The sequence below is a fragment of the Colletotrichum fructicola genome (genome assembly GCF_000319635.2).
Source record: "Colletotrichum fructicola Nara gc5 chromosome Unknown KSG_Nara_v1_contig01, whole genome shotgun sequence".
Lineage (NCBI taxonomy): Eukaryota > Fungi > Ascomycota > Sordariomycetes > Glomerellales > Glomerellaceae > Colletotrichum > Colletotrichum fructicola.
Window position 1 is genome coordinate 218598 of NW_027094051.1, and position 14869 is coordinate 233466.

The window sequence follows — 14869 nt, forward strand, 5'->3', positions numbered from 1 at the left end:
TGGGTCTCCATTGTGGTTAAAAGTCTCAGAATGGGAGCAATGGCCGACTGCTTCAAAAGGTTTCCTTCGGTTGGAGCAATCTTTCAGAAAATGTTTCCGAGTCTTTTAACAAAGCTAATCGAGGACACACGGAAACACGAAACTTACACCATGGAACTGGTTCAAAAGTATGCTACGAACAAATCACTTGGCAAGAGCTTATCGGTGGTCTAATTGCATTGTGAGCACAGACGAATCAACCAGCAAAGTGACCGAAAAGACTTCCTCACCAAGATCTTGGAGTATCGGCAGACAGACAATCTTTCCGACGTTCAGATTGCAGCGCACTCGTCGGACTTTGTGTAAGTGCTTCTTATCTGTTACTCGACACAAAGTCACTGACCAAGGGGCAGAATTGCGGGAAGCGAGACAGCTGCGACGGCATTATCGTGCATCACCTACTACCTTCATCACAACTCCAGCGTCCTTGAACAACTCCGCCAGGAAATCCGCACTTCATTCAAAGCTTACCACGAGATTAATGACGCTTCAACCACGGGGCTTAAGTTATTGAATGCCATCATACTGGAGGGAATGCGGATGTATCCTCCACTCCCGTTCCCTCTCCCTCGAGTTGTTCCTCAAGGGGGAGATACAGTTGACGGGCATTTTATTCCTGCAGGCGTAAGTAAAATCTCATTCAATAATAGAGATGAAACATTTCTGATAGTGTTTGCCCTCGCAGACTGTTGTGTCAACCAATCCTTTCGCTGCATCAATGTCACCGCAACATTTTCATGAGCCCTGGGCCTTCAAACCCGAGAGATGGATGAACTCAAACAAAGAGGATATCCTCGAAGCAAGCCAGCCTTTCTCACTTGGAACTAGGAACTGTCTAGGGAAAAGGTAAGAGCTGAAATGTTTATTGTATTTTCACTAGTCCAAGCTCACTAGCTGACATTTCCTTTACAACCAAAGTCTTGGATGGATGGAGCTTCGTACTGTACTCGCCAAAATGCATTTCAAGTACGATCTGGAGTTGTTGGATCCCAGCATGGACTGGCATGCGTCGTCGCAGATGCACACTCTTTGGCAAAAGCCAACTATGAAGGTCACTGTTCAGCCTGTTGCTCACTAAGGCATAGGATTTGAAAACACCTGGCAATTTTGAAGGCGTAGATAGAGATATCTTCAACATCAACTATACCCAGATAAACGACGTCTTTGTCTATCTAGTACTGATGGGTTTTTTAAAATGAAAGATGCGGGTCGCTACAAAGCAGTATGGCAATTCCTGGTTTCGGCGAAAGCTCCCTAAGTTCTCACAACCGCCAGCCACTCATCGGACAGTAATAATCTGACTCTCGGCATCCTTCTCGGGATCCCAGTGACCCACGTATCCATCTCTTCCAGTAAGATATGTCCCTTTAGCCTGTTCTTCCGCTGAAGCACGGAAGACAGCATGTTTCTTGTTTGTCCAGTCAAGGCCCTTCCACACAATGCCTTCCGCGTCAACAAATTCAGCATCCATTTCAGGCCGCAGAAGATAGACGATGGAGTACTTGTGTCGTCCCATCTCATCTTTGTGAGGAATGATGCGATGCAGACTTGACTCCAGCACGCCTCCGGAGATGAAGCGCAGCGCATCTCCGACATTGACCACCGCGTGGCCGGGCTTAGGTGCAATGTAATACCAGGTCTCTTCATTGGGCTTCAGAACCTGCAAACCCGCAACTTCGGTGAAGACAATCGAAAGACTGCCAGCGTCGGAGTGCGCGATCTGTCCCACCTTGTCGTTCTCCACCTCAGCAAGCGTGTACTTGAGCAGGCCGAGGGCTGTAGGGCAAACTGCATTCTTCCGGTGGTACTGCTGGTACGCCAGATTGTCTTTCAACTCCAAGGCTTCGGAGATTCGAGTGAGTAGAAGAATGCTCATTTCGCGGAAGCTCGACATAGCTTGTTTGAGTGGGTCAAGCTCGTTGGCAATCACCGCCGGTCCAGGGAAAGACGAGGGATCGTCAATCTTAGAAATAGGATGCTCGAACAGCTACGTAAGGTCAACTTCTGAAGGCGATGTACTAAAAGCTTAGTGCAGCTCACCATCAAGCCCTCAAAGCCATCCTTCTTCCCCTCCACTGGTCCGTTTCCATGACCGGCAGGCTTGTATCTAGAGAAAACAAAAAAGAGTGGGTTAGTAGATTGTGTGATTTATTCAGATGGTCGAAGGTTATTCGTACCCCATAACCAAGTGCTCATCGTGATCTCTGTCAACAAGCCATCTCGACTTCTCTTCTTGGGGAAGATCGTAGAAGCTCGTCGCAAGCGTGTACATGTCTTGAACTTCCTTCATGATCCTGCCTGAAGCGACATGGCGACAGTCGAGGTAAAAGAAGCCAAGGTCTGTGCATGCTTTCAAGAGGTCTTCCTTGACGTATGCATCTCCATCCATGAGCTTTTGGAGAGATACAACCCTCAGGTCTGCGTCCTCCTTAGCGACCTTTTCGGTGAGTGGAATCTGTGCAGACATGCTGGCGGTATAGACGTTCAAGATTACAATGACTTCGATGAAGTGTTGCTGAAAATCGCGGCGACGTCTTCCCAGGCAGGAACGACGTCAGAAATCCGGCTAGGTCATATCTACGTTGCCAAAGCTGAAGGGTGCCCTGTCCACCGGTGGTGTGTACCAATCGCGTTGACCTTTGCGGGTTTCGGTATTTTCCCCTTTTAGGAAACACCGTAGAGTCACACTGTCAGTATTGCGAATCTGGCCACAATCGCACCCTAACCATCATATCGACAATATTTTGATCATTCCAATCTGCTATACAGTGAGGTGCAATGTGAAATTTATGCTAATAAAATGTTATCTCGCGACCCGTTCGAACCTTATGTTCAGCGATGGCTTCCACCACATCACATGCATGTGACTTTGCTTCAGCCAATCCAGATCTTCATTCACCAGGTGCAAATTGTATGCGTAATGCATTTTTGCCAAAATGAGGTTAATCTCAACAAATGCAAAGCTAGGTTGCCGCAAAAGTCAGTCAACTGCTGTCATCGGCGAGCGCGATCCTGGCCTTGATGGTTGCCACTTACTTCTTCCCCAAACACCCGCGAGGTCCCAGCGAGAACGGCTGGCTGGCTTCGAGGTTGTCTACACGATTCGTGCCAATCCACCTCTCCGGTATGAAGTCATATGGCCTGTGGAAATTTTGCTCATCGTGTGTCACTGTCCATGCACTTGTGTACACTTCGGTCTTTTGATTGCAAGAAGTTAGCGAAGCTGGCACAAGATTTGATTGTATGAAACTCACTCCTTTTGGAACCCAATGGCCGTCGATAGTTGAGCCAGGACAAGTCCGAGGAAAACCTTGCGATCCAGGCGGGTACATTCGGAGGCCCTCCGAAATTACCGCCTGTAAATATGGCAACTGCTGGGCGGACATGGCAGTGATCTCGTTCAGCGAGCTGTAGTTACTGCGAATCTCATGCTGGAGTTTGAGGTACGTCGCAGGGTTTTTGAGGAGGAGGAATGTTACTGCCGCTAGGAATGTCGCGACCGTCTCCCCTCCAGCAATACTTCGACCGTTGTCAGCCTGAATGTGCTCATCAAGTTGGAAACCCTGAAGACTCACACCAACGTTGACGCGTGAGCGGTCATCTCCTCTTGAGAGACTTCTCCACTCTTTACCTTCTCCGATACATTTGTCAAAAAGTCGTGCCTCCCAGAATCACTTTGAAGCCGCCTTGAAACCATTGAGTGAGTCTGGCGTCGAGGTAAAAGAGTGTGGTAACTCTACCTTTCAACTTTGGTACGGCTGTAGCCTGAGTGACGATCCCGAACGGATACGGTCAGACGAGGAAGCAGTCTTCTCCCAAGAGCGTCCAAAATGGGGTATCGGCGAAGGTTGTCGAGAACTGTGACGAAGAACAGATGTTCCACAATCATATCAGACCAGAAATGAGACTTCCCTAAATGACTGTGTCAGCAAACAATGAAACAAACTACGGCGAATGAAGTCCAGTCATTACCCGTCTCTATGCAGTGGAAGCTCTCTCCAAACGCCATTTCTCCAAGAATATCGAACGCAACCATCTCAAACCACTTAGTCATGTCTAAACCCTGTTCAGATGTCCCATTGGACTCGAGTCGAGCAATAAAGCCATCGACAACGCTATGGACTATGCTCTCTTGCTGTGCAAGTGCTTTGGTTGAAAAGGACGCCGACAGGTTCTTCTTCATCTGCGAATGCTTTTTCGGGTCCCTCTCACTACCGACACAAAGAGATTCAAAACCGGATCCGTACATATCATAGAATTCGCTCTTCGTCATGGTCTGCTTTCCCCCTACCGCGTGGCCATAGATATCTTTCCATGACTGCACCGAAGCAAAGGATAGCTCGTTTGGAGAAATTCTGACCACAGGACCTGTAAATCATTAGTAGCATTCTACAGTTTACATTTTCAAGGCGCAGGTAGTTACCCAAACGTTCATGCTGCTTCTGAATTGCCAGGTGAAAATGACCACTCATGGAATGACGGATTCGCCAAAGCTTGACCTTCGTGTTAGCTCACACAGAAGCCCTCTCATTTGTCTAGGACGCACCAAAGATGCCCTTGCCCAGAAAGGGCCAGGAAAGGCAGCCAACGGGTGAAGAAACACGTTGTAAATGACATGATAAGTCGCGTATAACACAGTCTGTCATTTGTTTAGAGTTGTCAAATGTGACATTGAAAACGGATGGTAACTTACACATAGCAGAGCAGCGACCCACATAACATGGATGGTTTCGATATTGTACCCGAAGGGTACTATGTTTCTTGTAACAGCCATGATGTGAAACTGGTCGTAGGAGTCTACGATCTTCGAGGCACCTGAATGCAATGACCCAGAGAAACATGGACCAGTCTTGCAATATCTTCTAGAATCACGGTCCGTGGTTGAGACTTGGGCAGAAGCCCCTGCGGTGTTTATCCAAAACAGGCATCAGTCCGAGCCCGGCTCCACCTCAACGCCGGAGCGCCGGTCATTCGGAGTTTCGATACCGGCAGTGCACTGGCAGTACTGGTGATGCGTGCGCCAGTCAAGAGCAAATTGGTATTCTATTGGTATCAATGAGCTAATTTATGCCCTGCTAACATCTCCCTCGTGGAAAACCAGCGCTCTCACTTCAATGCTATGTCTCGGCTCTCGATCCTCCATTTCGGGATCTGTAAATGCTGCATGTGGAACCCTTCTCGCCCGCCCATCCGTCTTCCAGTCGTAGCACTTGATGAACATGACCTCCTCTGGCGTCTGCTGGCTTTTGTAGTACCACCTATGCGCCTTGTTCGGCAAAATTGTACACGGTTCTCCCACCCAATCGGGATAAATCAACTTGACCGGAACAATGTCTTTGTCTGGCACCGAGTGAGAGTCGCAAACCGCAAGAGGGTCCTTGTAGATGGTTTTAATCGGCCTCCAAACATTGATGAGTTGGAATCGGGACTTCAAAAGTCTCGGGCCGTCTTCTCCCAGATGTCGTCTGACCTGATTTTCCGACGCCCATTCAGATTGGTCGATATGGGCGCGCTTGACGGGCCGTCTTTCGTCGTCCGAGCTAGCAGCTGTGGGATTCGGTCTTCGGATTGTGTGATCAAAGATGCAAATACGGCTCGCCCCAGTGCTAGACGGTGTTAGTACACTTTCTACGAGAATACGTTGATAGAGTGCTTACACTTCAAAGAGTAGTTGTTCTATCTCTGGATAATACAGATCCTTGATTTTCTGGTCGTCGATAAACTCTTTCTCTTGGCTGACATGGCGATGTAGTTGGAAGCCATGGCTGTCGAGCGTGTATTTGTCTTCGCTTCCAGTGATGTCGGCCACGACAGTCTCAAAGTCGATAGACGGATGGACAAAGGTGCTTCTCTTCCCCGCGATGCTAGGTGCATGCTCAGTCCCATCTCCGGGGTCCTGGTAGTAGTTGATCGTGGTCCGGACGTTGCGTGGGACACCCGATGACGATTTTGCTACCTTTTCATCGGAGGTTGCCATGACTGTCCGAGTCGCATCCCAGCAATCAGTGCAGCGCGAGATAACTTCAGTGGTAAAGTTTAAAAGTTTGACAGGAACTTAATTCTATGCTTTGGGAATGTAGGCAGAAGAAGGGAAGTACATAGGGGGCCTCCAGAAGATGGGACTTTGACGAAGGAAGCCCGATTAGGCAAGAGGCCGCTCCAATCATCGTAGCCCATCAGCCGGGACAACCTTGCACCTCATAGAAGACAGTCTGAAAGCCGCATGCACGGCACGCAGATAATCATCAGATGGCCTCATCCCGTCTCATGAGGACAATAGTCGACTCTTTCACACGTGGCACACGTGGCGGGCATGTATGGAGTCGTCACCTTCATTGCTCTCAAGCTCAATTTTCGAATCGACAGCTATGTCGATAGCAACTTTGAAAAGTCCCACGAGGTTTCGGAGATTTATGGAGGATTCCAAGTTCCCATAGCTTCTATGGCTACACACAAGATCATTTCGTGGTCGGCCTAATGCTCCAATACAGCAGGAAGTGGTGTGCGATGTATTCACATCAAGCGTGCGATTGGTTCAATCTCATGATTACGCCCAGGTCTTGAAGACCGGATGTAGGATTGTCCGCTCGGATATTTCCGAGGTAATTGAGACGCAGGGAATTGGCGTGACATTTCCCCGCAACCGCCTCACCAACGTCAAGTTTGTTGCGGCAAGAACGCCTTTTGGAGTTTTCTTGCGCCTCTGTGAAAATGGATACGTCAAGTCAATATGAGACGCCAAGAGCGTCCCCAGATACTCAAGGCAGAGTTATCATATCAGGAACACCAGTCTTAGAGAGCCGTATTATGTCTGAGGGTACCATCGAGCTTGGTGTCATCAATGTGCCTCCAGCAGAATCGAATGAGCTTGCGCAGCGATCAACCAAGACTGACATCGTCGATCAATCCTCGAGACTACCCTTTGGTCGCTTGATGTCCGCTTATATCTGCCTGGCAGCCATTTACTCCATCCAAACACTCGACATCAACTCCGTCGCGACAGCGCTCCCAGCCATTGCTCGATCCCTTGGTGCAGGTAATAGCATCACATGGGCAGGAACAGCTTACCTCATGGGACAGACCGCCTTCCAATCTCTGTACGGACGCCTGTCTGATATCTTTGGCCGCAAACCCGTCTTGCTCGTGTGCGTTGGCTTTCTCGTGGGCGGCGATCTCCTTTGCGGCTTTGCTCGCACTCCGTTATGGCTGTATGTCTGCCGAGCGCTTAGCGGTGTCGGCGGCGGAGGAATAAGCTCACTGGTTCAGATCACAGTCAGCGATCTAGTCAGCTTGAAAGACCGTGGAAAGTATCAGGGCATGCTGAGCGCGTCAATAGGCCTCGGCGCCAGCACCGGTCCTTTCATCGCAGCCAGCATGTTGCGCAAGGGCGAAACGGGCGGCGTTGAGGCTTGGAGATGGATATTTTGGGTTCCTCCTATCCTCGCCGCGGCGTGTGCAACAACCATCTGGCTTTACCTTCCGCTAAAACCCGTCGCTGGAAGTTGGCGTGAGAAACTGGCCAAGATCGATTGGTACGGTCTGGGTGCCGCAATGGCAGGAGTGCTTCTCCTATTGGTAATTGCTTTCCAGGTCACCTTGATTCACCAATGTCTGTGCTGATAAGCTGTAGATCCCTCTTAACTCAGGAGGAAGTATCTGGCCTTGGCACAGCGAGCATGTGATCACAATGCTCATTTTAGGTGGCTTCTTCTTCATCATATTCGCCGTCATTGAGAAGTCAGTGGCCAAAATACCGTTGATCCCGCTCCGTCTATTTGGCAAGAGATCGACGGCAGTCATGTACGTTCAGAGCGCTTTGTATGACTGCGTCTGGCAGGTAAACCTTTACTTTCTCCCCATCTATTTCCAGGAAGTCCGCGGGTACAGCCCGTTGAGGAGTGCGTCTCTTACTCTGCCTCTTCTGCTGATTCACAGTGCTGCTGGGGTGGCATCGGGTCCAATCATGAGTAAATCCGCGAGGTAGGAGGTTTGAATTGAAAACACTTGAACGTTTTAACAACAAGCGCTTAGATACGCACCAATCTTATTCATCGGCATGGGTTTATGGACCCTCGGATCGGGTTTGAAACTCGTCTTTTCGCGCACGACTTCCATTAGTGTCTACGTAACGGTTCTTCTCATTGAAGGAACCGGAATAGGTTTCGTCTGTCACGGGCTAGAGCCCGGATTGATATCTCCGGCTTCGCCGGAGCAGTTACCGAGATCCGGCTCCGTTGGACCCACTATTCTGCCGCAGTACGCCGCCTAACCCGGCCTGCTTCACCGCTGTTAGGTGCCTATCCCTGTAAAGTCCTTTCTTCCTTCTTCAGCTTAGAATAGTCAATCGACGGCACCTCTACGTTGAACAAGCCTAGGGGCCAGCCCCTTACATATTCTAAGCTCAACAACAGAAGACGCTACGCGAAACCTCACGAGAGCGACACGATGGATTCGCCAGAGGGTAGCGCAAACGACGCGATGAACGCCGAGATTGACCGCCGGATCAACGAAGCGGTTAACGCAAGCATACGTCCTCTTCAGGACCAAATGGCCCAGCAGACGGCCCAGATGACGCAGCTCTTGACAGCTCTGAATGGGCTTATGTCACCGGATAGAGCAACCCCTACGCCGCTTACGAGTAGCGTACCGACCCCGTCCACAGCCGATACGACTATACAGGCTCCGAGTGACGATACAGTAATGGTAGCCGAAGGGCGGAGAAAGCCCCTACCGAATCCCCCGAAGTTCACGGGAAGGCGCAAAGACTACCCAGCGTGGTCTCAGCAAATGCGCGATAAGACAACCCTAGATGCAGGACTTATGGGGGGTAACGCCGAGGTTTGGTACTATATCAACTCACGACTCGACGTTGACCCTCAGCAAGTTGTTGCTACTTTCTACGCCGCCGGAGGCCCCGGGGGCGAGCGAGACCCCTCTGAGTTCATGAGGTACTTGGACCGTACGTACAAAGACCCAAGTGCTGCCTCCCGCGCAGCTGCTACGCTGCGAACGATCCGTCAGCGGGACGACCAATCCCTCGCCTCCTTTCTTCCCCGATACGAGAGAGTATTGTCAGAAGCTGGGGGGGCTAGTTGGGCAGACCAGGCGAAGATAACCCTCCTCGAGGGAGCACTTAGTACGCGGCTCCAACGAGCCCTCGTTACTGTCGACCTTCCGGTCGATAACTACCATGGATGGCTCATGCGGGTACAAGACGTAGCCGCAAGGCTGGAGAGGCTTCCAGCTACAACGCGCAGAAGCAGCTCGTACTACCCTAGAGCCCCCGAAGCAAGCAGGCACCACGACAACGATGGTGATGTGGTGATGACTGGCGTAAGCCGCGCGAGGAACAAGAAGGGAGCTCCGGAACCGCAGCGCCGCAGACGCTACTCCTCCTCGTCTGAGTCCGAGGGTAGTGAACAACCGCAGAAGGATAGTCGGCGTTGCTATAACTGTAACAACATCGGCCATATCGCTACACGGTGCACTAAGCCAAAGCGTCCAGGGCCAAAGAAGATCAAGAAGGTCAAGAAAGCCAAGAAGTCAGAAGAGAGCAGCAACGATAGTGCCACAGAGGAGCTGGGAAGCTCTGAGGCTGAAGAGAGCTCGGGAAAAGAGTAACTCCAACGCAAAGTCGGGCGTTGGAGGCAAAGCCTAGTGATATCATCGAATGGAAGCAGTTCAAGCATCGCATGAGCAGCAAATCAGCAGTGATCACTGCCCGCATACATAAGGGCACTCAAGCAGACGCCCTGGTAGACACTGGGTGCGACCTATACGCCCTTGTCGACCATGACCTCGCCCGCAGGCTGCGCCTACCAATAGTAGACCGCTCAGAGCGGATACTAGGCAGCTTCAGCGACGCTACAGGCGCCACGAAAGCGACAGGTGTAGTTGTCTTTAACCTAGAGCTATGTGGCTATGATGAGAAGATCTTTGCGTATACTGTCCGCGGTCTTGGGGATGACCTCTTCCTTGGGAAACCGTGGATGGAACGGAACTGCGTCGTATATGACGCTTCTGCGCAACAGATACGTCATAGGAGAGGTGGTGTAGACTTACGACTGAAAGGCGAGGAAGAGCCAGAACGAATACGCCAGATTAGAACTGCTCGACTCCTCCCAGGAGCCCCCTTTACAACGCTCTACAAGAGGGCGCAACGACAAACTGGAGAAACTGCAGCATATGAAGTGCGGGCTATTAGCCTGGCAGACATACAGAAAGCCCTCGCGAAGAAGACAGAGAAAGCAGACCTTAAGGCTCTCCTTCCGCCAGCTGTTCTAGCTGAATTTCGCGAGCTATTCCAACCCGATGAGGCTGCTAACCTCCCACCACATCGCCCCGGGGTCGACCACGAGATCCCTATCAAGCAGGACAGTAAGGGCAACGAGGCTGTACTACCATGGGGCCCGCTCTATGGGATGTCACGAGAAGAGCTCCTCGTCCTCCGGAAGACCCTGCGAGACCTACTAGACAAGGGCTTCATCCGCGCTAGCAGCTCCGAAGCATCAGCCCCAGTACTGTTCGTACGGAAACCAGGAGGAGGGATACGCTTTTGTGTTGACTACCGCGCCCTCAACGAACTCACTAAGCGCGACCGATACCCCCTCCCCTTGATTCGGGAAACACTACGGACTATTAGCGCTGCAAGGTGGTTTACGAAACTGGACGTAGTAGCAGCGTTCCATAAGATTAGAATTGCAGAAGGGGAGGAGCATAAGACAGCATTTCGGACCAGATATGGACTATTCGAGTGGCTAGTCGTCCCCTTTGGCCTCACAGGAGCCCCCGCCACGTTCCAGCGGTATATTAATGGCGTACTTCGAGAATACCTTGACGACTTTGCGACGGCGTATATGGACGACGTACTGATCTACTCAAATGGGTCACAAAAGGACCACGAAGCGAAGGTCCGGCTAGTCCTCCGCAAGTTAGCTGATGCTGGCCTCCGGCTGGACCCGCATAAGTGCGCGTTTTCTGTGAAGACCGTTAAGTATCTTGGGTTTATTGTTACAGCTGGTATAGGCATCTCCTGCGACCCTGAGAAATTAAGAGCAATTAAGGAATGGGCTGCGCCAAAGACAGTTAAAGGAGTCCGGAGCTTTTTAGGATTTGCAAACTACTACCGGATCTTTATCCCAGCGTACTCAAACATCGCTGGGCCCCTTATAGCCCTTACGAAGAAGGGTGCCCCATTCTGCTGGGGTGAGGAACAAGAAGCAGCATTCCAAGAGCTAAAAAGGATCTTTGCAGCAAAGCCTGTCTTACACCAACTAGACCCTGAGCTTACAACCTACGTTGAGGCTGACTGCTCAGGCTTCGCTCTTGGGGGAGTACTATCGCAAGAAGACGAGCACGGAAGACGTCACGCAGTAGCATACCACTCGCAGCGGCTGAATGCCGCCCAGTTCAACTACCCAATCCACGATAAGGAGATGTTAGCTATTATGAGCTGCCTGCGAGAATGGAGGGCAGAGCTACAGAGCGTTGAGAGCTTTAAGATCCTATCCGACCATAGGAACCTCAAGTACTTTATGCAGAAACAGAAGCTCACGGAACGACAAAGCCGATGGGCAGAGGAGCTATCTCAGTATAACTTTGAGATACAGTACCGCCCAGGAAGCGAAGCGGTAGTGCCAGACGCACTCTCTAGACGTGAACAAGACGTACCTACGTCCCTAGAAGACGAGCGCGAACAAGGCCGGATTCTCCAGCTTCTTCCCGAAGTAGCCCTTCCCTCAACGCGTACACGACGTGTAGAGGTAGCACCAGCGATGCTTGTATTTACCGACGATAAAGAACTACAGCAGCTCTGGGATCAGACCCAAGCAGGAGACGAAGTCTACCAGCGGGCCTATACTGCTGTGAAACAACGAGAAAGAAGCTTCCCACCTAGCCTCAAGCTAAAGGTTCAGATTGCTGAGTGCGAGATCGATAACGGTAACCGACTGCTATTCAGAGATCGGATCTGGGTACCAGGTAGCGAAGACCTGGATAGGGAGGCGAACACGCTACGTACTCGTATCGTCCAAAGTATCCACGACTCAGTGCTTAGTGGCCACCCTGGTAGAGATAATACCCTCGCGCTAGTCAGCAGACGCTTCTACTGGCCTGGCCAGTCGCAGTTAGTACGGCGTTTCTGCCGTAACTGCGATGGTTGTGGGCGAAGTCATATCTGGAGAGAACGCCGCAAGGGACTCCTAAAGCCACTGCCGATACCACAGCGTATACGGAGCGATCTTGCTATGGATTTCATCACAGATCTACCCCCTACAGATAAGAACGAGAGGTTCCTTTGGGTAATTATCGACCGGCTAGGTAAAGGCGTAACCCTCGAAGCTATGCAAAGTATGGAAGCCGAAGCCTGCGCTGAACGATTCCTGAGCTGCCACTTCCGCTTCCACGGCGTCCCTACATCGATTGTGAGCGATAGGGGAAGTAACTGGACAAGCCGCTTTTGGCGGCAGTTCTGTAAGCTGTTAGGAATAGAGCAGCGGCTTAGCACTGCCTACCACCCGCAGACTGATGGAGGCCCAGAGAGGATGAACCAGGAGATCCAGGCCTACCTACGTAACTACGTCACCTACTCACAGAAGGACTGGGCATGTAACCTTCCAGCAGCTCAGCTAGCGCTTTGTAGCCGCGATAATAGCGCTATTGGGATGAGTAGCTTCTTCCTAGAGCATGGATACAACCCAGAGCCTATTAAGGTCAAGGAAGCAGACCCAGCAAGCTCTGAAGGCACCCGTGAGGGCCAAGCCCGCAAGTTGGTAACAAGGCTTCAAGATGTGATGGATATGGCCCAATCGACCCTCGCCTCAACACAGCAACGCTACGAGGAGCTGGCTAATAGGAAGCGCCAGCCTACAGAGAGACTAGAAGTAGGCGACAAAGTCTGGCTTCACATGGGGCATTACAGATCCCCTAGGCCTTGCAAGAAACTGGATTGGTTACACCACAAGTACACAGTTACGAAAGTCATCTCACCATACGTGGTAGAGCTTGATGTACCAGCAGCCATATACCCACGCTTCCATGTGGATATCCTGAAGCGCGCAGGTAACGACCCCTTACCTGGTCAAACGTTAGATGACGAGCAGCCGCCACCAATTATAGACGATGAAGGCGAAGAGACCTGGAGTGTAGAGAGTATCGACGCTGCTACCTGGAAGCGTCGAGGGCGCGGGCGACGCCGCGAAGTTCTGGTTAAGTGGGAAGGATATACAGAGAGGACCTGGGAGCCTGTCGAGACGCTCCAGGGGACAGAAGCAATGGAGGCTTACGAACGCCGTTATGGCTCTGCGATGGAGCACGATGGAGACCCAGCCTTAGCGCCGCGGGCGCGCCGCCGGAGGGGAGCGGGGGGGTGATGTCACGGGCTAGAGCCCGGATTGATATCTCCGGCTTCGCCGGAGCAGTTACCGAGATCCGGCTCCGTTGGACCCACTATTCTGCCGCAGTACGCCGCCTAACCCGGCCTGCTTCACCGCTGTTAGGTGCCTATCCCTGTAAAGTCCTTTCTTCCTTCTTCAGCTTAGAATAGTCAATCGACGGCACCTCTACGTTGAACAAGCCTAGGGGCCAGCCCCTTACATCGTCCACCAGCCAGCCCTGGTGGCCCTCCAGGCACTCTCAAAGCCCGAGGATCGCGCTGTTGCGACTTCTACGAGAAATCTCATGCGTATGCTTGGATCCGTGGTCGGAATGGCTCTCTCAACGGCAGTTCAATACTCGGTAATGAAGTCAGCGCTGCCGGCAGATCTGCCTGAGTCTATTCGATCAAGTGTAACTGGCGGAACATGGCAGCGTGGAGATGTCGACTCTCATGGTTGGGAACAGGCAATTTTGGATGCCAAGATGAGGGGCGTCCACATGGTCTTCGTCATGCTTGTACCGCTGATGGTCCTTTGCCTTGGAGGATGCTGGTTTATCCCAAACGTTGCATTGATGGGTGATGAAGAACGTCGGGATACACAATCGGAGCAGAGACAGTAGGTCGGATGTGCAATGCATCGACTATTTAGATATGAAGGCATCTTCCGCCTTACGTTTGACAGATGGATAGTTGAGTCGCTAACAGTATCTGCTGGCATGATCGGCTCATGTTATTACCAATAATCTTCCACTTAGATACCGCGCCCCTCTTTCGTTGATACCTGTACTAGTTTTTCGTTAATTCAGCCTGCCCTCAGGATCATGGGCGATATTTCGACAGTATTTCCTCTGGTCCGGACCTATGAGCTTTGGGAACCTCTGTTGGAATACTGCACAGCCCCTTATTCATTGAGACAAAAATAGCCGGAGTCCAATTTGTTTGAATCAGTTCATACAACTGACAGGCTCCTCCCAAACATCCCCTCTCCGACCACAAGACGTCGAAAAGGCACCATTGAACAATCGATGATTGGCTCTCAAGCGACGGCAGATGATACCTGTCAAAATATCCGGCCAGCTGTGTTGCAACCGTCTTGGCATGTGCCAATTTATAAATCTTCCAAATTCGTATTGCGATTTCCTATTACACGAATAACACCTTCTCCGCATTTTCCAAGACGGATGCGTGTTGCGCTCGATTTGGTTGAGCTCAATAGGCTAAATCTCCACAACTCGGCAGTTCGACAGCGCCCAGGTCGGTTTGCAGGAGGGGCTTCCGTTGGCGATTTCGAACGGCTTGATGGTGGTGAAGGTATGGAAAAGCGTTAATGGGACAATGAGAGGGACTGAGTGATGAGTTGGAACTATATAAGTGATCCCCATCACTGCCGATTTAGGACTGAAACCTTCCGACAGCAAGTTAAACACAACATACTCAACCGCAGATATTCTCGCA

The 14869-nt window shown here is 51.2% G+C and overlaps 5 protein-coding genes across 5 annotated transcripts; 2 read left to right on the top strand and 3 right to left on the bottom strand.

Moving 5' to 3' along the window:
* Window positions 1-150: 150 nt before the first annotated feature.
* aclL-3 (Cytochrome P450 monooxygenase aclL) lies at window positions 151-1117 on the top strand (the record flags this gene model as incomplete). The annotated part of the gene is made up of 5 exons (XM_032023245.2): window positions 151-167; window positions 231-341; window positions 393-663; window positions 725-885; window positions 958-1117. 5 exons carry the CDS (start codon window positions 151-153, stop codon window positions 1115-1117), a joined length of 720 nt encoding a protein of 239 aa, XP_031880019.2.
* A 201-nt stretch (window positions 1118-1318) lies between these two features.
* On the bottom strand, window positions 1319-2506 carry gloE-1 (2-oxoglutarate-dependent dioxygenase gloE; the record flags this gene model as incomplete). Its single annotated transcript, XM_032023246.1, has 3 exons — window positions 1319-2026; window positions 2080-2146; window positions 2217-2506. The coding sequence occupies 3 exons, from the start codon at window positions 2504-2506 to the stop codon at window positions 1319-1321; spliced, it is 1065 nt and encodes a 354-aa protein (XP_031880018.1).
* A 1269-nt stretch (window positions 2507-3775) lies between these two features.
* BOT4-2 (Cytochrome P450 monooxygenase BOT4) lies at window positions 3776-4813 on the bottom strand (the record flags this gene model as incomplete). Its single annotated transcript, XM_066150626.1, has 5 exons — window positions 3776-3951; window positions 4012-4407; window positions 4463-4532; window positions 4586-4678; window positions 4733-4813. The coding sequence occupies 5 exons, from the start codon at window positions 4811-4813 to the stop codon at window positions 3776-3778; spliced, it is 816 nt and encodes a 271-aa protein (XP_066009801.1).
* Window positions 4814-5104: 291 nt separating this feature from the next.
* Window positions 5105-6016, bottom strand: asaB-1 (Hydroxylase/desaturase asaB; the record flags this gene model as incomplete). Its single annotated transcript, XM_032023247.1, has 2 exons — window positions 5105-5645; window positions 5697-6016. The coding sequence occupies 2 exons, from the start codon at window positions 6014-6016 to the stop codon at window positions 5105-5107; spliced, it is 861 nt and encodes a 286-aa protein (XP_031880017.1).
* Window positions 6017-6846: 830 nt separating this feature from the next.
* On the top strand, window positions 6847-13409 carry Tf2-9-5 (Transposon Tf2-9 polyprotein; the record flags this gene model as incomplete). The annotated part of the gene is made up of 5 exons (XM_066150627.1): window positions 6847-7614; window positions 7670-7839; window positions 8451-9656; window positions 9698-13098; window positions 13156-13409. 5 exons carry the CDS (start codon window positions 6847-6849, stop codon window positions 13407-13409), a joined length of 5799 nt encoding a protein of 1932 aa, XP_066009804.1.
* Window positions 13410-14869: the final 1460 nt, after the last annotated feature.